Source organism: Zea mays, chromosome 6 (assembly GCF_902167145.1).
Source record: "Zea mays cultivar B73 chromosome 6, Zm-B73-REFERENCE-NAM-5.0, whole genome shotgun sequence".
Classification (NCBI taxonomy): Eukaryota; Viridiplantae; Streptophyta; class Magnoliopsida; order Poales; family Poaceae; genus Zea; species Zea mays.
In genome coordinates, this window is record NC_050101.1 from 47,713,244 (window position 1) to 47,737,031 (window position 23,788).

The following is a 23,788-nucleotide window of genomic DNA, read 5'->3' on the forward strand; positions in this document are numbered from 1 at the left end:
ACAATGATTGATGAGTATAACACACCGGAGAGGTTTTGGGCCGAAGCTGTCAACACTGCTTGCTATGCATCAAACAGGCTATTTCCTCACCGGCTACTTGCGAAGACTCCTTATGAACTGCTAAATGGGAAAAAGCCAGACGTCTCTTTCTTCCGGGTGTTTGGGTGCAAATGCTACATCTACAAAAAACGCCATCATTTAGGGAAGTTTCAAAGACGTTGTGATATTGGTTTTCTTTTGGGTTATTCATTAAAGTCCAAAGCATATCGAGTATTCAACCATGCCACTGGCGTGGTAGAAGAAACATATGATGTGGAATTTGATGAGACTAATGGCTTCCAAGGAGCACTTGAAAATCTTGATGATGTAGGTGATGAGCCACTTAGGGAAGCAATGAAGAACATGCCTATTGGAGCTATCAAACCAAAAGAAGATGAAGAAGAGGTGCGAATCATTGACAGGCCTTCTTCATCAAATGTACCACAAGATGATGAAAAAGATGAGAGGCATGCAAATGAAGATACATTTGTCTCTCATGAACAAGCAAGGGTACAAGCCGAAGATGTTGATGCTCCAGGATCTTCTTCCCAAGTGGTTAACAGGAGAAACTCATCACTACTTCAAGCTCATCCTCAAAACCAAATCATCGGGAGTCCTTCACAAGGGGTTATTACTCGATCACATAGACATGCTAATTTTATTGAACATCACTCTTTTGTTTCTTGTGTTGAGCCTACTTGTATAGATGAGGCGCTACAGGATCCGGACTGGGTGAATGCCATGCATGAAGAACTTAACAACTTCACCCGTAACGAAGTTTGGACCCTGGAGAAGCCCCCACAAGATGCAAGAATCATTGGAACAAAGTGGGTGTTCAGAAACAAACAGGATGATCAAGGTGTGATTGTAAGAAACAAGGCAAGACTTGTTGCAAAAGGATTCTCTCAAGTTGAAGGCTTAGACTTTGGAGAGACCTTTGCACCGGTTGCTCGACTGGAAGCCATCCGTATCCTACTTGCATATGCATCATGTTATGATATAAAACTTTATCAAATGGATGTAAAAAGTGCATTTTTAAATGGCTTCATAAATGAACTTGTATATGTTGAGCAACCGCCTGGATTTGAAGACCCTAGATATCCTAACCATGCTTACAGGTTGTCCAAGGCGCTATATGGACTAAAGCAAGCTCCAAGGGCTTGGTATGAGCGTCTTCGCGACTTCCTCATCGAAAAGGGCTTCAAAATCGGGACCGTCGACACAACTCTCTTCACCAAGAAACATAACGGTGATATTTTCATTTGTCAAGTATATGTTGATGATATAATCTTTGGCTCGACAAATGACTGTCATTGCAAGGAATTTGGTGAGTTGATGTCGAAGGAGTTCGAGATGTCAATGATTGGTGAGCTAACATACTTCCTCGGCTTTCAAGTCAAGCAAATGAAAGATGGTAACTTTCTCTCTCAAGAGAAGTATACCAAAGACTTGTTGAAAAGATTCAACATGGAGAAGTGCAAACCAATCAAGACCCCCATGCCTACAAATGGACATCTCGACTTAGATGAGGGAGGTAACCCGGTTAATCAAACTCTCTACCGTTCTATGATTGGTAGTTTATTATACCTTACCGCATCTAGGCCCGATATCATGTTTAGTGTCTGCATGTGTGCTAGATTTCAATCTAATCCTAAGAAAGCTCATCTTCGCGCTGTTAAGAGAATTCTTAGGTATCTCAAGCACACCACAAGCGTTGGTTTGTGGTATCCCAAAGGAGCTACTTTTGATTTAATTGGCTATTCCGATTCGGATTATGCCGGTTGCAAGATTGATAGGAAAAGTACTTCTGGGGGATGCCATCTGCTTGGTAGATCACTAGTTTCATGGACATCCAAAAAGCAAAATAGTGTTGCCTTGTCAACTGCCGAAGCGGAATACATTGCCGCAGGTGCTTGTTGCACACAGATTTTATATATGAAACAAACTCTTCTAGACTATGGTGTAGTTCTAGAAAAAGTACCTTTGTTGTGTGATAATGAGAGTGCTGTTAAAATTGCCAATAATCCTGTACAACACTCTCGCACCAAGCACATTGATATCCGTCATCACTTCCTTAGAGATCATGTTGCTAAAGGAGATATTATTTTAGAAGGAGTGAGGTCGGAAGATCAATTAGCGGATATTTTCACTAAGCCACTTGACAAGACCCGCTTTTGCATGTTGAGGAATGAACTAAATATCCTTGATCTCAGAAATTTTATGTGAAATGTCAAATGGTGTTGTCACTTGCATTGCATATTTAAATTCCTTGTATTGCATCTAGGGCTTGTCTAACCTAGTTGAGATAACCGCCAATAAAGCGAGTGAAAAAGCTTAACTCGGGTCAAACTTGACAAGTCTTAGTTTTAAGCTTTTAGCACTTAAATTCTTACTTTCAAGCAATTATTGATTCTTGAAATATGCATGAGGTACTGCACTTAGGGGGAGTATTCAAAACTCAAATCACTCATGAAAAACCCCTAGTGCAAACCAAAATGCAAATTTCACCATTTGCCTATTTTCTCTAAAAATTATTTAGCCTATGGCAAAATATTTTGAAAAGTATATGAGGGTGCCAATACCTGTCCCAACAAGTGTTCTTTTGTGTGATTATAAGTTGGGATTTGGTTTGGTTAGGAGTTAGATAGAAAAATTCAAAATTTTCCAAACTCCCCTCTGTCTGGGCTCACCGGACAGTCCGGTGTGCACCGGACACTGCACTGTGCAATGTCCGGTGCACCGGCAGCCACGCGCGAAGTTCCTTTTTCTGTGCGCTGTCCGGTGGTTCACCGGACATCTACTGTGCGCTGTCCGGTGTGCACCGGACAGCCACTGTAGACTGTCCGGTGTGCCCATATCGCGTTTTAAAAAACCGCCCCCAGCCCGACCGAGCCGAGCCAGAGACGTTAGTTCTTCTCCCTGCCGCCTAGCTCTCTGCGTTTGGCGACTGCTAGCGACCTTCTCCTCGCCGGCGATCTCCTCCGCCGGCCATCCTCTGCGGCCGTACTCCGGTGGACCTGCGCACTCCCTCTGCTCCCCCTCGGTGAGCAACCTACTGTCCTCCCTCTCTCTCTCTCGTTTCTCTGTTGTTTAGGCAGTAACTCCACCCTTTTGCCAATCCTTCCAATTTCTGTGAAATTCTGTGAATCCAATTGGTGGTTTGTGCTCTAATGTCTCTGTTGTGTATCCTTGCAAACTCTTAGCTCCTTCGGGAGGGCATTCCCACCTCAAATGGCCATATACCTAAAACCCTAAATCCCCGCCCACCAAGTGCTCGGTGAAATGCCCAAACCAGCCAAACTTGCTCCAATTGAACCCAAATTTTTCAGGCACCTTCACCACACTTCCAGTAACCTACTTGCCAAATTTCACGCCAATCCGAGATCCCAGGCTTAAATTTAACCAAAATTCTCGTTTTGCACGATCGTTTCCGAGCCGCGTGCCCAAAACCCTATTTCTTCGCCTAAATTCAAACCAAGCACACACTTCACTCATATTGACCTATATAAACCTATTCGTGAAGTATCGGCTCAATCCCATATCGTTTTGTGCCTCAATTTGAATTCCAATCATCCTATGTCTCTATTTGTCCGTCAAACGTCGTTTTCACGGCTTTTGACTTATCGATCGTCCCATCTCGTGCCATATCTCTTTGTGTATGTATTTATTCACATTTCATATGCTTATGACTATGTGACTAATACGTGCTCACCTCTTCTGTCATTTCAGTGACCTTGTGTGACCGTGTGCCGTCTCCCGTCCTGCCTGGATCGTCACATCTCGTGTGACCTTTCCAGGTAGACATCTCACTCTTTGCTAAATATATCGGTCACTTTTGCTCTGTGCTTAGTCTCTCTATCTCGTTTGCAGACTTTAGCTCAGGATGCCGCGCACGAAGAATGCGTCGGCATCAGGGGGTGGCGACGATGAGGACCCTCGTCGCCCCTTCAGGCAGGTGAAGGGCAAGACTGTGTATCTGGAGCAGCAGGAAGGCCGCAAGAAGCGGCGTTCAGACAGAGAGGCTCGCGCAGCAGCAGCAGCTGCCGCAGCCGCTGCACAGGCAGCACTTGGAGATCAGCCGGATATTCCATCAGATCAGATTGCTTTCCGTGCTCGTCGTCTCGCCTCCCGGTCTCGCTCCTCCACTCACACCTCCGCTTCCACTCCGCCACCCACTCTGCCTGCTCCAGTCACTCCTATTGCTCCATCCACCTCCACCGCCATACCCACTACCAGCACCACGCCAGCTTCCACTGCTTCCCCTGCCCCCGCTCCCGCTTCAGCTCCACCTGTCCCTCCACCTCGCTTCCGGGAGCGCGATGAGACTGAGGTCCGTCCACTGGGTTCGGATCCTCGTCTATTTGATCTTCAGCGTGCCACTGCAGCCCGGGTACGTCGGTTCAGGTACGTACCCGTGGAGTCTTGGCTGCCAGCTCAGAGAGACCCAGCAGCAGGAGTTCTTTTCAGCACTCGGATTCAGGAGTCTTTCTTCAGGGCACAGATGTCAGCTCAGATTGCGCTGCGAGTACACCGCCTATTGGATCTTCCAGCTTTCTTGCTAGCAGCCGGTGCTGAGTCTGAGGCTCATCTCACCTATTTGCCAGGGCTTCTGTCCTTTCTGACTATCAGCGGCAGATACGTTGAGGAGTGGGTCCGCGTCTTCTATGCCTCTGTGTGGATTGACCCGGATCATCATTGGATGAGGTTCCGCTTTGAGCGCGAGGATGTCACAATCACTGCCGATCAGATCCGACAGCTATTTGGCTTCCCTGTGTCGACGACTCGCCTGCACAGTCTCTGCTATGGCACTTCAGATCCTCCACGTCGCCCTCACGGCGGTGTGGCTCCCGGGACAGCTCACGTCGCGGCTCTGTTCCGCCCGCCTTTCACAGATGGGTCGCGACGTTCTCCAGCAGACTTCACTACTACAGCGAAGTACTTATATGAGCTCGTCAGACGGACACTCCTGCCTAGGATGGGATACAGGGAGGCCACCACTCATATCCAGCTTTGGCTCCTTGGTGCCTTGGTATCCCACTCTGAGTTTGATGTTGTTGACTTTCTGATCTGTGAGATTGAGGACACTGTTCTGGATGGGATTCGTGCTCGGCGGCAGCTACCCTATGCTCACTACTTATGCCACATATTTGCGCAGCTGATCCAGCCACCTCGCTTTCAGAGCACCCTTGAGGCCTCTCGCCTTGTGTTTGGATCTTACCGTCCTGCTCCAGAGATTCCAGTGCCAGCTTATGCTCCTGTGTTTGACACTCAGGCTGAGGATGCAGCACTTCGCCAGTTTGACACCCAGGGTGCAGCAGATGATGATGATGATGATGATGATTTTGGGATTCCTCCTCCACCTCCGCCTCCTATGCCTCCACGCTCTCATGATCATGAGGCTGGGAGCTCTAGTGCTGCCCCTGCTACCCCTCAGGCTATGGACCCTGCTCTAGCTTCGATTCTTCAGACTCTCACTCAGCAGCAGGCTCAGCTGGCAGCCGAGCAGGCCCGTATGTCCGAGAGGATGCTCTCAATGTTTCAGACTATGCAGGACAGGCAGGATTCACTTCAGCAGCAGCTTATTCAGGATAGGGCAGAGAATAGGGCATTCATGGCCCTCATGCTTCAGCATTCTGGTATCTCAGCGTCTCCAGTTCAGTCTGCTCCGCCTTCTTCGCTTCACGCTCCAGTAGTGCCTTCGATCTTGTCTGCACCCCCTGCTGTTACCTCTCCGCTCCGGCCGGTCACCTTGGCGTTCACTTCACCAGTTCTCAGCTCTGTCTGCCCGCAGCCGCCAGTGCCACCAGCATCTGCTGTTTCCACCACCGCTGTGGCAGTATCTGTGACTGCTTCTGCTCCGGTAGCTCCTGCAGCGCTGCCTGTGTCCGAGTCAGTACCAGCTCCAGCTTCTACCGCAGATCCTGGATCCGAGCCTGACTCTGACCCTCCGTCGGCGTTTGCTCTGCTACCTCGACCTCGACCGGATGCGCCCCCGTCGCCTCCTCCTGCATCCGATGTTTAGGTCCCTTTTGGTGTTTGACGCCAAAGGGGGAGAGATATGAGTTGTGAGAGCTAGGGGGAGTTAGAGAGAGAGTCAGTGTTCTTTTGATGTAATATTTGTGCCTGCTACTCTCTGTACTAGCTTTATGTTTTTGGCTCACAAACTCGTCATATACTCTCGTTGCTTTTGGTTGACTGTGTGTATTACGTTTTCACCTTATTTCAAATCACCAGTCTTCTAGCTCTTGTTTCATTAATTTACTTTCTCTTTTATATGAACAAGAATCTTATGATGTGTATGCGCTCACTCTTATTATTATGGTACACATTTCTTCTGTCAAAAATTACTGAGTATAACTAACCATTCTTTCTATTGACAGAATCTTCAAAACAAACTACTCTCACAAAACTTGTAGGGTTGTCATCAATCACCAAAAAGGGGGAGATTGAAAGCATCTAGGCCCCTGGTTGGTTTTAGTGATTAATGACAACGTATTATTATATGTGACTAACGTGTGTTTTGCAGAGACAAATGGTAAGTTAGGTCGCATGACAGGTAGAAGTACTACAACGGAGAAAACAATCCCGGAGATAAGAACTCGAAGCGACGGCTAAAACGACGAAACAAAAGGTGAAGGCCTACGGAGTCCGAGTGTCAAGGAGATGTGGACACTCGCATTTTAATTAGGCTTTTTATTCTCTTTTAGCCGTACTATAAAGAGGGGTTGTCGATGAGTAGTTTGACCAAGAGAGTTCTAGTGTAGTGTTGGTGCACAATCACACTCATACACAGTGCTAGGTGTCACTCTAGAACTCACACACAAGTTAGAGCGAAAATCGATTTGAAAATCAGCTGAAAAACAAGACTTAGGGTTTCTGGCTTTGGGGCACCGGACTGTCCGGTGTGCACCGGACTGTCCGGTGCACCCTCTGCCAGGTGGGACCAGGCTGGTTCACAGCAGAGCCTTCCCAGTCGCAGAAACCCGAGAGCGCTGCCTTCGGAGATGAATTTTAGTGGCACACCGGACATCGCACCGGACTGTCCGGTGTGCACCGGACAGTGGACTGTTCACTGTCCGGTGCGCCATGAGTCCAACGGCTCTGTGTCAGAACTAGCCGTTGGAAGTGACCGTTGGCGCACCGGTGGCGCACCGTTGGCGCACCGGTGGCGCACCGGACTGTCCGGTGCGCCATCGCGCAGCAAGTTTCCTGTAACGGCTAGTTGGTGGGTGAGGGCTATTTATACCCCTTCCACCCACCATATTCAATGTCTTGCGCTCCACACTTATTCCAGCACCTTGGTAGAGTATTGCAAGCACCAAAAGCTTAGTGAGGAGATTAGAGAATCATAATCCGCGCTTGTTCCTCATTAGCGCTAGTGAGAGCCACCTAGAGCACACACCACTTGCATTAGGCTTCTCTTGGTCAAGCGAAAGTCTATGGCTTGTTACTCTTGGTGATCGGCATCACCTAGACGGCTTGGTGGCGTTGGGAGCTCGGTGATCACCGTGAAGATCTTGTTGGTGACCCGACTCAAGTTTGTAAGCGGTCTCGAGGGATCCACCGCGCCGGAGTGGCAAAGGATCATCTCGTAGTGAGCACTTGGTTCTTGCGAGGATCAAGGGGGAGCGATACCCTTGCGCGGGTGCTCCAACGAGGACTAGTGGAGAGTGCCGACTCTTCGATACCTCGGGAAAAATTGGAGGAGTCTTCTAAACTTTGCTTTACATTCCGCACTTAATTCAAGCTATTTACTTTGTGTACTTGTTTAGCAAGTATTTGAAGCATTGTTTTAGCCTTGTTACATTTCTAGTATTATTTTCTTAGTGCTAGTTGTTGGGGTGAAGTTGGGCTCTTGTTTAGCTCTTGCTTAGGTTTTAATTAGTGTTGATTTTTAGAAAAGCCCAATTCACCCCCCCCCTCTTGGGCATCGTGATCCTTTCAGGGGTCTACCTTTGACTTAGTTGGATACTCAGACTCCGACTATGCTGGATGTAAGGTCGATAGGAAGAGTACATCGGGGACGTGCCAATTCTTAGGAAGGTCCCTGGTGTCATGGAACTCTAAGAAACAAACCTCCGTTGCCCTATCCACCGCTGAGGCCGAGTACGTTGCCGCAGTTCAGTGTTGCGCGCAACTACTTTGGATGAGGCAAACCCTCCGGGACTTTGGCTACAATCTGAGCAAAGTCCCACTCCTATGTGACAATGAGAGTGCTATCAGAATGGCGGAGAATCCTATTGAGCACAGCCGCACAAAGCACATAGACATCCGGCATCACTTTTTGAGAGACCACCAGCAAAAGGGAGATATCGAAGTGTTTCATGTTAGCACCGAGAACCAGCTAGCCGATATCTTCACTAAGCCTCTAGATGAGAAGACCTTTTGCAGGTTGCGTAGTGAGCTAAATGTCATAGATTCACGGAACCTGGATTGAATTGTAGCATACATGTACTTATGCTTTTGATCATGTTCCTTTTTGCATTTTGTTGCTTTATTATGGTGCTCAAGTTGTAAAAACACTCCCTGGACCTCACAAGTCCGTTGCAAAGTGATGCACATGTTTAGGGGGAGATGTGTTACAACTTGACCCTTTGAGACTAACCATGTGCTTGAGTTTGATGATTTAGTCTCGAAGGAGGATTGAAAGGGAAAAGGTGGACTTGGACCATGAAAGACTTCCACTGCACTCCGATGAGAGGGTAACGTATTCCAAGTTCATCTCATGCAATCTTATTGCCATTTGCTCTTAATTGAAGACTTTGGTGAGGCAATGGGGTTAAAAAGGCCAAGATTGATCCCGTTTTGGTGCTTGATGCCAAAGGGGGAGAAAATAAAGGCCAAAGTGATAAATGGATCAGCTACCACTTGAGAGATTTTGAAAATAGTAGAATAGAGTTTTTGTTTTGTCAAAAGCTTTTATTGTCTCTTATTGTCTCTATTGTCAAAAGTTGGCTTCTTGTGGGGAGAAGTGTTGATTATGGGAAATAGGGGGAGTTTTTGAAATCTTTGATCAATCTCTTTTGGAATGACTCTCTTTATGCCTCAACATGTGTGTTTGACATAGAAATAGAGATTTGAGTTTGATTTGCAAAAACAAACCAAGTGGTGGCAAAGGATGATCCATATATGCCAAAATTGAATCAAAACCAATTTGAGTTTTTATTTGAAGTGATTTTGCACTTGTTCTAGTTGCTTTATGTTGTGTTGGCATAAATCACCAAAAAGGGGGAGATTGAAAGGGAAATGTGCCCTTGGGCCATTTCTAAGTGTTTTGGTGATTGAGTGTCAACACAAGTGCTTAAATGTGAATCAATGCACATGGATGAACAAAGTGCAAATCTAGAGCAAAGGTATGTTTCTAAGTCTTAGTACATTGGTTTTGTGTACTAATATATTTGTCTAAGTGTTAGAAACAGAAAGAAGAAGAGAAGAGAAGACTTAGCTGTGTACAGCCAAGAGGCTGTTTCGGTCTGGGGCACCGGACTGTCCGGTGGTGCACCGGACAGTGTCCGGTGCGCCAGGCTGCCTCGGCCGAAGTGGCCGCTCTCGGGAATTCGCCGACGGCGTACGGCTAAAATTCACCGGACTGTCCGGTGTGCACCGGACTGTCCGGTGAGCCAACGGTCAGAAGGGGGCACCGGACTGTCCGGTGTGCACCGGACATGTCCGGTGCGCCAACGGCTCCCGCATCTGCAACGGTCGGCTTTGCCAAATAAGGAAAGGAATCGGGCACCGGACACTGTCTGGTGTGCACCGGACTGTCCGGTGCGCCCGACGACAGAAGGCAAAGATGGCCTTCCAGATTTGTTCTCAACGGCTCCTAGCTGCCTTGGGGCTATAAAAGGGACCCCTAGGCGCATGGAGGAGAATAACAAGCAACCCTTGAGCATTCTTGATCATCCACACTCAGTCTTTGCGCATCCGTTTGTGATTCTAAGTGATTCGAGCTCCGTTCTTGTGAGAAACTGTGAGATAGTCTTTGAGCTCGTTTCTTGGCCGTGTGTGTGCGCATTTCGCTGTGGATTTGTGTGTGTTGCTTCCCTCCCTTACTCCGTGCTTCTTTGTGAATCTTAAGTGTAAGGGCGAGAGACTCCAATTTGTGGAGATTCCTCGCGAGTGGGATAAAGATAAGCAAGGCATAACACCGTGGTATTCAAGTGGGTCTTTGGACCGCTTGAGAGGGGTTGATTGCAACCCTCGTCCGTTGGGACGCCACAACGTGGAGTAGGCAAGTTTTGTACTTGGCCGAACCACGGGATAAATCACTGTGTCTCCTCTGTGTTGAATTCTCTGTGATAGTCGTACTGTGCAAGATTTCCTCTTTAGCCACTTGGCAATTATTGTGCTAACCCTTAACAAGTTTTTGTGGCTATAAGTTAAGTTTTTACAGGATCACCTATTCACCCCCCCCCCTCTAGGTGCTCTCAAATCCGACCCTAAGGAATCCCACCTTACGGCCGTAAAACGAATCTTGAGATATTTGGCTTATACTCCTAAGTTTGGGCTTTGGTACCCTCGAGGATCCACTTTTGATTTAATTGGTTATTCCGATGCTGATTGGGCGGGGTGTAAGATTAATAGGAAGAGCACATCGGGGACTTGCCAGTTCTTGGGAAGATCCTTGGTGTCTTGGGCTTCAAAGAAGCAAAATTCGGTTGCTCTTTCCACCGCCGAAGCCGAGTACATTGCCGCAGGTCATTGTTGCGCACAATTGCTTTGGATGAGGCAAACCCTGCGGGACTATGGTTACAAATTAACCAAAGTCCCTTTGCTATGTGATAATGAGAGTGCAATCAAAATGGCAGACAATCCCGTCGAGCATAGCCGCACTAAGCACATAGCCATTCGGTATCATTTTCTTAGGGATCACCAACAAAAGGGAGATATCGAGATTTCTTATATTATCACTAAAGATCAATTAGCCGATATCTTTACCAAGCCTCTTGATGAACAAACTTTTACCAAACTTAGGCATGAGCTCAATATTCTTGATTCGCGCAATTTCTTTTGCTAGATTGCACACGTAGCTCATTTATATACCTTTGATCATATCTCTTTCATATGCTATGACTAATGTGTTTTTCAAGTCCATTTTACACCAAGTCATAGGTATATTGAAAGGGAATTGGAGTCTTCGGCGAAGACAAAGGCTTCCACTCCGTAACTCATCCTTCGCCATCGCTCCAAGAAAAGGACCTTGTCTTTGGGGGAGAGAGTAAAAGCCCAAAGCAAAAGGACCGGACTTCGTCTTTGGTATAATCTTAACTCATTTACTTATGACCAAAGGGGAAGATAGTACTTCGATGGGCTCTAATGATTCCGTTTTTGGCGATTCATGCCAAAGGGGGAGAAAGTATGAGCCCAAAGCAAAAGGACCGCACCACCACCAATTTCAAAAACTTAGTGCTTTCCAAGAGTATTTATCAATTGGTATCCTATTGTGTTCAAAAGGAGGAGAAAATTAGTTTTTCAAAAATGTATATCAAAACCCTCTTGAACACTAAGAGGTGGATCTCCTTTAGGGGGAGTTTTGTTAAGTCAAAGGAAAAGCATTTGAAACAGGGGAGAAAATTTCAAATCTTGAAAATGCTTTGCAAACTCTTATTCATTTACCTTTGACTATTTGCAAAAGATCCTTGAAATGGATTTACAAAAAGAATTTGCAAAAACAAAACATGTGGCGCAAACGTGGTCCAAAATGTTATATAAGAAAGAAACTATCCATGCATATCTTGTAAGTATTTATATTGGCTCAATTCCAAGCAACCTTTACACTTACATTATGCAAACTAGTTCAATTATGCACTTCTATATTTGCTTTGGTTTGTGTTGGCATCAATCACCAAAAAGGGGAAGATTGAAAGGGAATTAGGCTTACACCTAGTCCCTAATTAATTTTGGTGGTTGAATTGACCAACACAAATAATTGGACTAACTAGTATGCCCAAGTGTATAGATTATACAGGTGTAAAAGGTTCACACTCAGCCAATAAAAAGACCAAGTTTTGGATTCAACAAAGGAGCAAAGGGGCAACCGAAGGCACCCCTGGTCTGGCGCACCGGACTGTCCGGTGTGCCACCGGACATGTCCGGTGCACCAGAGGACTCCAACGCAAACTCGCCACCTTCGGGAATTTCCAGAGGCACTCGCGCTATAATTCACCGGACTGTCCGGTGTACACCGGACAGTGTCCGGTGCGCCACGGACAGCGGCCTCAGGAACTCGCCAGCTTCGGGAAACTCCAACGGCTAGTCCGCTAAAATTCACCGGACATGTCCGGTGTGCACCGGACTGTCCGGTGCGACCCCGGAGCAACGGCTACTCGGCGCCAACGGCTACCTGCAGCGCATTTAATGCGCGCTCTGCGCGCGCAGAAGGCAGGCGCGCCCATTCCGGCGCACCGGACAATGAACAGGAGTTGTCCGGTGTGCACCGGACACCCAGTCGGGCCCACAAGTCAGAAGCTTCAACGGTCAGAATCCAACGGCAGTGATGACGTGGCAGGGGGCACCGGACTGTCCGGTGTGCACCGGACTGTCCGGTGCGCCATCGAACAGACAGCCTCCCAACGGCCACTTTTGGTGGTTGGGGCTATAAATACCCCAACCACCCCACCATTCATTGCATCCAAGTTCTCTACTTCCCAACTACTACAAGAGCTCTAGTATTCAATTCTAGACACACCAAAGAGATCAAATCCTCTCCAAATTCCACACAACGCCATAGTGACTAGAGAGAGTGATTTGCTTGTGTTCTTTCGAGCACTTGCGCTTGGATTGCTTCCTTCTTTCTTGATTCTTTCTTGTGATCAAACACTCACTTGTAATTGAGGCAAGAGGCACCAATTGTGTGGTGGCCCTTGCGGGAAGTTTGATTCCCAAGTGGTTTAAGAAGAGAAGCTCACTCGGTCCGAGGGATCGTTTGAGAGAGGGAAGGGTTGAAAGAGACCCGGCCTTTGTGGCCTCCTCAACGGGGAGTAGGTTTGCAAGAACCGAACCTCGGTAAAACAAATCCACGTGTCACACTCTTCATTTGCTTGCGATTTGTTTTGCTCCCTCTCTCGCGGACTCGTTTATATTTCTAACGCTAACCCGGCTTGTAGTTGTGATTATTTTTGAGAATTTCAGTTTCGCCCTATTCACCCCCCCCCCCTCTAGGCGACTTTCATTAACCTCAACTGCCTTCCAACACCATCTATCCCAAAAAAATCTTAAGGCGTCCAAAAAATACAAAAATAAGTAATCCTTGTCTAGAGATGTACAGGCGATACGAAAAATCACATGTTGGAAAATTCCGAAACACAATTCCGAAAAATTCCGAGACACAAATCCGGTAATTTCCGACAAAAACCGGTAACCGAAGGAAATGGTCGGTAAAACACCACGCCGATTCCGATAAAAAATTCCGAAAACCGATTCCATTTTCGAAAAATACCGTTACCGATGAATTCGATCGAAAAATTTCGAAATCGATTTTCGAAATACCGAAAAATTCCGAAACCGTTTTCATCCCTAGTTACATAGTCGTGCATCACGTAGTTAGCAGTGCTATCTATTCCTTTTCTTTTCTATCTGGTTGGACCAATTCGTAACATACTATGTGAGTTCTTTTTACGTATTTACATAGTCGTGCATCACGTAGGATTCCCTGGCTTATTAATTGGCTTGCGCTATATATGTTAACAATGTGAACCGGTACATGATAAACCGAAAACTAATCAAGTTGTGGCCAACCTTAGGGTGGTGGATCCAACCTGTCATTTTTTTTGGCGGTGGCAATAATAATATATAAAATTGTTGGCTAAGAGTGAGCTAGCTAGCTAGCCAGGGCAGGCTGAGTCACTTGTCCACACCACAGCACTGTCGTCTCATCCTCCCATGTGCCTCCCCACCCAACACATCGCAGTGCAGTCTTGCAGCAGACCACCTGTCTCCCTCCCCCCTCTCTCTCTCTCATATCATTTCCCTAATCATACAGTAGCACTGCCCTCTCAGGCCTTGTTCGTTTGTGCCGGATTGGTGGGTCGGAACGATTCCGAGCCGGATTGCTTCTATAATTTATATAAACTTTGATTAGCTGAAACAAATCCGGTTGTAATCCGACGTAAACGAACAAAACCTCAGTCAGATAGAAATTACTCCCCCGCACCAAAAAAAAAGTTTAATTGCTTACAAAGTTACTCCTACATGTTCTTGCTCCCCATGCAGCATGCATGCATATGCATGGCCATATATACACACATGATGACTGAACAAGCAGCATATATATATATATATATAGGTAAACTCACTCTCCAGTTTACATAAGTTAAGAGCATCTTGAAGAGATTTATATTTTTTACTCTCTAATTGACTATTTATTTATCTTTCTATAAAGATTAGATTTTATATGTAGTATCTCATTCCAACAGACTCTTTAACATACAAATTAGTTTGGCTAGCTGGAGTGGCTAGCCAAGTTTAGTTAGTGATGGGGTAATTTAGAGAGCCGGATGAGTTGGTTAGTTAGATGGCTAGTTTATTGGAAAGTTATTTTACTGTTAAATATCTAAATTTTAATCATTTAGTTAGTCTACTAGAGATGCTCTAAGTTGGTAACTAGCTGCTGCATGCTCGATCTTCTCCTGGTCTTCTTCCTCAACACATTTGCAAAATTGCAATTGCAAGCAATGAAACAGGGTGGCAATGGCCTCTTTATTTTTTTAAGAATTATATATCCAATTAATAGTTATATATATATATATATCTTTCCAAAATTACAAAACGAAAAGAAAAAAAAAGTTCCTTACTCATAATCTTGAGTTCACAGGAATGCATTTTTGCATTGTCTGGTGACACAGACAGCAGTCCCATCGATCGACCGACAACATGCATGGCGGCGGCGGCGGCAGGGGAGAGACAGCAGACACTGCAATGTCGATCGGCGTAGCTAGCTAGCTAGCCAGCAGCTTTAGTCGAGCTTCCACGCGTAGAGGTACAAGCAGAAGCCCGTGGTGGCGGCGGGCACCACCGCGCCGCCGTCGAGCATCCCCGCCGGCGCCGACGCGCTGGACAGCACGATGGGGCGGAAGATGAAGAGCGCCGGCCTGGTGCCGGCGCTGAAGAGCCAGTCGTGCACGTCCCAGAACACCTCCACCTTGGCCCGGCTGAAGGTCAGCGACTGGTTGCCCCTGAACTTCCACTGCAGGTGCTTCACCTGCACCGCCTCCTCGCCGTCGATGGCGATGGTCATCTCCACGTCGCCGTCGCCGCCGCCGCCCTCCCCGCCGCACTCGATGGCGATGTCGTGCACGTCGCCCTGCTCATCGAACCGCGCCTTGGCCGCGAACCGCCGCCGCCCGAACACGTGCTCCCGCCGCGCCACGGGCACGGCCTCGGCCTCCGCGCGCCGCCGCCGCATGTCGCCCTGCACCAGCACCACCTCGCCCGCGGCCTCCAGCGCCACGAAGTACCCGCACCGGGGCTCGGGCACCCCGCCGCAGAACCGCGCCCGCCGGAGGTCCCACAGCACGCGCACGGCCGCCGACGCCGAGCCGCCGCCCACCAGCTCCACGCGCCGCGAGCCCGCGCGGCGCCAGAACTGCCACGGCCGCAGCTCCACCCTGCACTCCGCGGACGCGCCGTCCGCGCCGGAGATGGCCACGGAGAACGCGTGCGACAGGAGGTCGCGGGACCACGACACCGTCACCACCCGCGAGTGCCCCGCGATCTTGGCGCGGTACACGGACGCGGTCACGGCCTTGCCAGGCTTGTGGCCGCCGTTGCCCGGGACGTCGTCCACGGACGCGAGGTCGCAGGGCGAGGGCGCCGCGGGCTGGTCGCCGCCACTGCGGTGCGTGTAGGACGACACGAGGTGGTCCAGCATGGCTAGCTCTATACACTGCCGGCTGCCGCTACAGCATCGACAACGTCATGTAGAAGGGGGAGAGAGAGAGAGATGGGACGGGAGGAAAAGGAAAGAGAGAGAGGAAGGCGCAGGGGAGGAACAAGAGATGCTTATATAGTGACGACTGACGACCATCTTAATTTGCTGCTTGCAGAGAGGGGAGGAAGGAGGAAGAAGAACATGCATGGATGATAGCGTACGGTGGTGGGTGACGAACTCATCATCACCATCATCATAGAGCTACGATGCCTTTCGCCATCACTAAACTATTCTATTCAGATCGATCGGCTCTGCTGGATACAGGACATATATAATTGCATTGGATTCGTGTGTTGGATGATGGGCTGTTTGTTGGATACATGCATGTATTGTATTGTATATACGTACTGTGTATGTATGTATGGATGGATCATTATCATCATCGTCATCATCTTTGAATACGTGTATGTATATATAAGAAATTAAAGGCAACGACCAGTCAGAGCTCGGTGGTTTTGGTATTGAATTATTTGTTCTGTTTAGTTTTCTCTCTTGTTTGTTGTATTGTATCCATGCATTTCAGTTCACTGCTCCTCCTTGATTTGCGCTGATGGATGTCGGTGCAGTCTTTTGTAGCGTCGTGTGAAAGTGAGAGGACAGCAACAGCATTATAGTGGTCAAGAAGTCTCCACATCCTCTCCTTCCTCCATACATGGAGGGGATTATTGATCCCAAGACGAAGATGTGGTGACTGACAGCATTGGGGGAAGGTGGCCCTGCCACTGTAGAATGCAACACAGATCCAGTTTCTATGTGCGCAGCTCCTAACCCAACACCAACCAGCTGGGTCGCAGAGCCTCAGGTTTCAAGTACACAGATTCAGATGCACCACTCAAAAGAAGAGCTGGGGCAGCCAGGCATATGCATGTGGGAGATCTGGAGCAACGCATGTGTTGCGCAAATGCTTGTTTTATCATCCACTGCCCACTCCAGAATCCAGATCTGCTGCTACCTCATCACTGGGAGTGCATGGAGACTTCCTCAGCAGCCTCCACGCCACACTTGCAATTAACAAATACATACATACATCTATCTGTATGCATATCCTGCCTGTTTGCATTCAGAGAAATATATATTTATCTATCTGTATATGTGTGTGTGTGTGTGCGCACAGCTCTGAGAACTTGGGCAGCCATGTGATCCGGAAAATAATTGCACTTTAAAGTCTGTCATTGCAAGTTTGGAACAGCTCAAACACTGATGTATATCCTTGGCAAGTCAAAGTACAGAAGAAACAAATAAGAAAAGAAAAGAAAAAGGAAGGGAGGCACTCCTTATGAACCGTTAATTCAGGCACGCAGCGGCATCAAAGTGGCATCTGCAGATTTCATTTGGTGGGCAGGAACTTCATCTTTGCCGTCAAAAACTCAGCTTCTCCATTATGTCAAAAAGAACCTGATTACTATTTAGTGCTCGGTCACTGAATTGGAGGTCCTCCAGAGACAAGCACTCCCCCAGCTTCTCCATTATGTCAAAAAAGAACAATGAAAAAGGCTTCAGACTTATCTTCTGCACAACAGAGGTCCAACTTTTGCACAACAACGGCTGTAAAGTGTAAACAACAACTCCTTGGTGTGAGTATGTATAAATCTAACAGCACACAGAGGAACATGCACATGAGACAGTTTATCTAAGGTTCGGCGGCTCTGTTTTTCTGTTCCGCCTTCAAGTGGCATAGAGTTAAGGTCTCTTCCCGATCCTCCGCAGGTACGATTTTCAGCATCTCCTCTATGTCCGCCTTGTGCTTCCTTTGCAGCGCACGAAGCTCCTCTTGCTGCTGAGCCAACAGGTCTATTAACCTCTCAGTGACACCTGCTGCCAGATGCTGATCAGAATTGTGCTCCTCCTCACCGTCTAAAGAGTGAGGGCTGCCACCAACAGAAGCATCCCTAGACATGCTGTCGACCGCAGATGGGTTCGACAAGTCCACAGATGATGATATTCGTTCAAACATGGCTTCAGCGGGATGGATGGAAGAGCCGAAGGATTGATCCTCCTCATCTCGTGCACAGATCACAATGCCATCTACTTTGTTCCTCTTTGGTATTCCATTGGCACTACTATCACCAATTTGATGTTCCACCACCGATTGAGATATTTCACCGTCTCTCCTGGGTGAGTCTGACCAGTACTTCCGTCCAGAGGGAAGCTGTTCTTGAACAAAACCGTTATGTGAGGCACCGATCTCATCACGCAGTTCAGAAGTTCCCTCATCACCTTCTGAACTATGGGTCTCAGAGTGAGCAGCTTCATCCCCTTGGTTGTCAATTGACTCCTCTGCTGCCCAATCAGGAATATGCGAACGTATTTCAGCATCTATCATTTCTGCAATTGCCGTTACATCTTGATCTGTGAGATCGAGCTGCACAACCATCTCAGTTGCAACACTGATTGAAGTGTCCGCTTCAATATCAAAGGGGAAGTGGATGTTTTGGGCATGACCTGTGCATTGGTACAAAGAAATGGATAGAGAATAAGTGTCAGATTAACAATACAATGATAGTTCAATGAGATTCGAATATTTTATCATAAAAACCTGTTGGATCAGCAATGCGCAGCTTCAAAAATATTGTATTCAAATCCTTCCGTTGACTCTCGACTGTGATACTTCGACCAATTGCAGCATGTGGATCCACAGTGTCATGTACATAGTTATCAGAAGGATGTGAATCTGACATGCTACCTGCATTTCACAATAAGGTTGACATACCAAAAGGAGAGAAGCCGCGTACCAGTGAACATTAAATCGGTACCATGTTCGTTACACCTTTTCACGACTATACCTGAGCGATCATGGCGACCGGCAGATGATGCTACTCCGTCATATCTGAAACTAGAGCTTGGTTTTGGACTACCAGTATCTGCCATGTTTATTCTAAAGTAAAGTTATGTGGGAACGAGAAAGTTTACTGCAACTACATCTATAACATGAGATATCTCCAATTCAGTCACGTACCTGTTGTATTAATATTTGGATGCACTGGATAGAATATTTTTTCATCACTAACATCTAGGAGAAAAGGATCCATTAAGAGTTCATTTGCCGAAAGTCTTTCAGTGACTTTAGCAATGCATTTCTCTATAAATAATTTTACTTCAGGATCACCAATCTTAGCCAGTGAACCTGGCTTTTCACCCTGCCATATATACCACAAATAAAGAGATTATGAAACTGAAAAATATGACTTCATTGAACTAAGAACATCGATTCAAGGAAGAATACATTTCCTAGGACATGCAGAGCATGAATAATATAAGACAAGACATATAGTATAAGACAAATGACAGTGGTTCTTATGTAATTTCTATGAACAAAAATACTAAAGCACAGGCATATAGTTTAAGACAAGACAACCATACAGATACATGTGACACTGCCTATGGCTTAGGCCTTATTCATCAATGTTCAACACATTATGACACTTAAAATGAATCATGCTAGCGGCTACTTATGTAATTTCTAGGCACAGCCATACTTCCAGTACAGTACTCACTGTTGAACAAGTCTGTTTGCTCGTTTATAGCCATGTCAGAAAATAATGAAGATCGCCCTAACTAAAATGCATATTTATGGCTTCATGTTTAGCCAAGATCCATATGGAATTTTCACTCTGAAAGAAATAGCTAAAAGTAATTGGATGGACAAGTAAACTAACATCAGATACTTTTCTATATATCTGTGCTGCATTTGAACATTCACAATATGGGTACTCAAATGTAACAAGCTCCAGTAAACACATCCCAAAAGCATAGATGTCTACAAGCTCATTATATTCCTCGTCATAGAGTTCCGGTGCCATGAATTCCGGTGTACCTAAGAAGAAACAGAGGTTACATACACGAAAAACTATAAATTTCTAATGGAACAATAATCAAATGAATTGCTTACCAATGATACTATGAGCTGAACGTGCATTATCCAGGATAGTCGCTAAACCAAGGTCTCCAATCTTTACTTCACCCTGGTTTCCATTCACGAATATATTGTCACATTTTAAGTCTCTATGGATCACTGGTGGATCATGGCTGTGCAGGTAGACAAGACCACTCAAGATTTGCCTTGACCATTTCTTTAAAGCTCTAATGTCTACCTTCTTGTGCTTAATCCGGTACCTAAACAAAAAAGGAAAAGGTCGTTACAAGGTTCAGCAAGAGAAAGGTCATGTATTTTCAAAGATCTAAAATGTATGTATCTTGTAAATTGTGTTCATATCATTGTTGTTTCCTCTTAGTATTATGACTGTGTGATAACAACAATGTTAACCCAAATGGTTTCAGTTACTTAATCCAGCTTGCACAAAATATCCGAAGAAAAACAATTACAATCAAAGAGGCACGTACTGGCGCAACGTCCCTGATGTGAAAACCTCCGTGATGAAATTTATATTGTTGCTTCTTTTGTCAAGCCATGAATTGTAGAACTTTATTATGTTTTTATGCTTGAGGGTTTTAAGCAACCGCACTTCTGATCTCAGCCTCTCCAAATCATCATTGTTCCGAAGTAAATCTCCAACTTTGATCTGGTTCCAAGCAACTTCTAGTCCTTCAAGTTGATCAAAAGCTTTGTATCTATGCCAATAAAATATAAATCAAGGAACCCAACTGGATAGCATTGAAGCAGATATAAGTGTTAATTAACATTATAGATTATCGCTAAAAACAGTTGTGGACATAACGCAAAAGTCAAGGCGTCTAAAGAAAATGTTGGATTTGCCTTCTTATCAAGATTGACTAAGAGAATCTCTCAAATGAAGTGCATACACACATGATCTTGGTCTTACTAGAAATAAACAATTTCTAGAACTGCACTGTTTGTGATGGATGGAAAACCGTTCAATTACCGGCAGCTAGAAACTAGTGCTCCAAGTGATAAATGCATAAACATGCATAAGATTAATTGGCAGAGTTACTTCAAGTATCCAAGCAATATGAATGGTAAAAATATACATACTGAAGATAAATGTAATGCACACAGAAAAGGGAGAAAACGACACAATTTACTTAAGACCGTACTAAATGATGACATAAATGATAGTTATCCAAAAGAAGATGGCACTTATCCCTTTCCACTCCAGAAAAGGGCAGCAAAATAATCGCGTCAGACATGCACATCGCAAACCACAGGCTTGAATCAATATACTAAAATGTCAACTTAATAAGCATAGGACATCAGGTACAAATGAAATGGGAAACTGAAAAGAAGATAACACACCGAGAAATCGCAGCACAGCAATGCGATAATGTATTCAAATGAAAGAATGTCAGAATTTGCACTGAACAGCAATATATTGTTAGACAGAGTATGCTAGGCCCCAAGAGGCTGCACCTAGAGGCATCAGGGCAGGAACTTTGGACAACAAGCGCATCAGAAAGCATCGAGCCAATCCAAGTGGCACGATGCAATCACTGGGCAAAGTGCCAAGAACCTAAGAAAATATTCCATCCCCCGTGGGTAAACATGTGGGTCTTCATTTGATAGCACCAAGTAAAACCACCCTGGCTGTAAGCCCGTAACCGCCATACCAAAATGTCGAGTTGATAGCCTAGGACAGAAGGTACAAAATGGAATTGGGAACTGAAATGGAGACAATGCATCAGGCAGTCACAGCAGAGCAATGCGGTCACGTATTTTAAATGAAAGGAGATCAGGATTCCCAACAAAAAGGCAATATGTGAGGCATCATATTCATATATAGAGAGAGTGGCATCGGGCCTGGAACTTTGAGCAATGAGCGCATCAGAAACCATGGAGCCGATCCAAATCGGCGAGAACCTAAGAAACGGTCCCCTCCCATGGCATGGACCGCGTAAAGCCGGGATCTTTAATCGATCGCGCGAAGTCAAAGGGCCCCGAATCAGACCCAGGCGTCAAACGCCCAGGGGGAATGGAAGGATACACCGTCTTGAAGGCGCCCTTGCCGAGAACCTCCGTGTACTGCAAGAGTGCGGAATGCGTGAGCACGGCAGCGGGGGTGGCGAGGGATCGGAGGCGGGGAGGGTGGTCGGGGGAAGGGAAGAGAGGCATTACCCGCCCGTAGCGGCCGGTGGGGTCGACCTCGGCGAATTCCGGCTCCGTCTCCGTCTCCGGCGGCGTGGGTGGCATCGCGGTCGGGCGGCGCGGGCGGGCGGGCTGGGGAGGTTTGCCGTTTTGGGGCCGTCGCGGCTGGGCGCTTAATTGGGATCACAGGGGTCTCGCGCTCGCCTCCCTTTCCGGCCGGAAAGCAACCTTTCCTCTCTTGAGTCTTGAGAGAGTTGCGTGTGTGAGATCCGACGACTCCACCTCGGCCCACCACCACCACCACCCCAGACGACAACTGCGACTGCGTGCTGGAGAGTGGAGACGAAGGTCATCGAGACTCAGAGTGAGTCACGTACTCACGTAGCCTCTCGAGGATCATCCAGGTTCCTATGTATGATTTTTTCCTGGATATACCAGCATTTATGGCATTCTGTATCCTGCAACGGAATTCAACAATATTAACATGTGGCTTTACCAATACAAAAACACGAGAATATCAAGTATATATAAGGTTTTGCTTATACAATGTGTTTCTTTCAATTAGAAAATAATTGGAAAAAATACAAACATAATCAATACTCTTTTAGCTCACAGCTTCGCCAGTTTGACTAATAGATGTAGTGCAACAACTAATATGTAATTAGACCTTACGTACAAGCGACCACGTGAGACTCTTGATCCGTTAGATCATGATCCAACCATGTATCACATTTGATACTTAAATCTTCTATCACTGGCTCGTGTAGTTTTATAGAAAACTCCTAATAAACCACGATTATATCTACAGTTGAATCATGATCTAACGGACCAAGATGTTTGCTTGCACACTTACACATAAGGTCTGATTGCATATTAGTTGTTGACTAGATGTAGAGCCCCTTAGGCTATCTTCAGCAGCTTACTCATACCCATATTCAGACTCTACTATGCGAACAATACAGTCTACAGCGCACAACAGTACAAAAATAGTGTTTTTGGGTAAACTTTAGATATACTGTTGTAGACGGCCTTATAAGGTTTTTGCCTTCAGAGGCACTTCTTGTGAGAGGACACTCTTGATTTTGATAGTTGAGGCTAACTTGTTTTATAGAATGTATTTCCATATTAGGGTTACTTTGTCTCTAATCTTACTGCATGCCTTGTTTATTCCAAGTTGTTTTAATAATAAAATAAATTTCTAGCATCTACTATCAAGAAATCGTACATATCCAAGTGTCAACTATAAGACCAGGCCATAAAGTTGACTCCAACGGTTCTTCCTCCTAAATCTCCAATTCGCGCCTTTTATTCATATTTTAATACCTCCTGTTAAAAGATTCATCCCCATATTTCTCCTTTTCTTCAACAATACCCCTATTCAGCTCCCTCTATATACTATACTCAACTATTTAATATTTGTATGTCACGTTTTAAGTTTAAAATCATCTAATTTGTGTACTACTTTAATACACATTATTATCATATTATAGAGCACGAAAAGGATTAATTACACAAATAAATAAACATAGTGATTAGCGAATAGGGGAGATTACAGCACCTCCATCAGATGGATTTTCATATTCCCCCACATTCTTGGTGAGGTGAGGGGGAACGTTGGACGTGTTTTCACCTTGTCCATACACACAGATGTCGGTGGGGAGGTTCTGAGGGATCCATTGGAGCACATCTAAGGGTATGTGTGGGGGATAGATATTCTTGGATCACCACAGCTCAATTATGCTCCATGGGACGTTTGCAAGGCCCCCAATGGGTCGCTCGAAAGGCGCCTAGTATGCCTCATTTGGATGCAACCGGAGGGCACG

The 23,788-nt window shown here is 46.1% G+C and overlaps 1 protein-coding gene across 2 annotated transcripts; it reads right to left on the reverse strand.

Moving 5' to 3' along the window:
* Nucleotides 1–17,104: 17,104 nt before the first annotated feature.
* LOC103629262 (probable serine/threonine-protein kinase WNK2) lies at nucleotides 17,105–22,467 on the reverse strand. 2 transcript variants are annotated; one of them, XM_008650431.4, is made up of 9 exons: nucleotides 21,996–22,467; nucleotides 21,865–21,902; nucleotides 20,309–20,536; nucleotides 19,857–20,080; nucleotides 19,624–19,781; nucleotides 18,924–19,104; nucleotides 18,751–18,828; nucleotides 18,504–18,650; nucleotides 17,105–18,409 (listed from the first exon to the last, which is right to left on the reverse strand). In XM_008650431.4, exons 1-9 carry the CDS (start codon nucleotides 22,068–22,070, stop codon nucleotides 17,598–17,600), a joined length of 1,941 nt encoding a protein of 646 aa, XP_008648653.1. In that variant the 5' UTR covers nucleotides 22,071–22,467; the 3' UTR covers nucleotides 17,105–17,597. The 2 variants fall into 2 exon arrangements, with proteins under 2 accessions (XP_008648653.1, XP_008648654.1); XM_008650432.3 differs by having other exon boundaries at nucleotides 21,294–21,902; nucleotides 21,996–22,348.
* Nucleotides 22,468–23,788: the final 1,321 nt, after the last annotated feature.

Coding starts and splice junctions, on each gene's coding strand:
- LOC103629262 (XM_008650431.4), bottom strand. CDS start 22,070: ATGCCACCCACGCCGCCGGAGACGGAGACGGAGCCGGAATTCGCCGAG. Junction 21,903..21,995: donor CCACCGGCCGCTACGGGCGG/GTAATGCCTCTC, acceptor GCACTCTTGCAG/TACACGGAGGTTCTCGGCAA. Junction 18,410..18,503: donor GCGCATTGCTGATCCAACAG/GTTTTTATGATA, acceptor ACCAATGCACAG/GTCATGCCCAAAACATCCAC.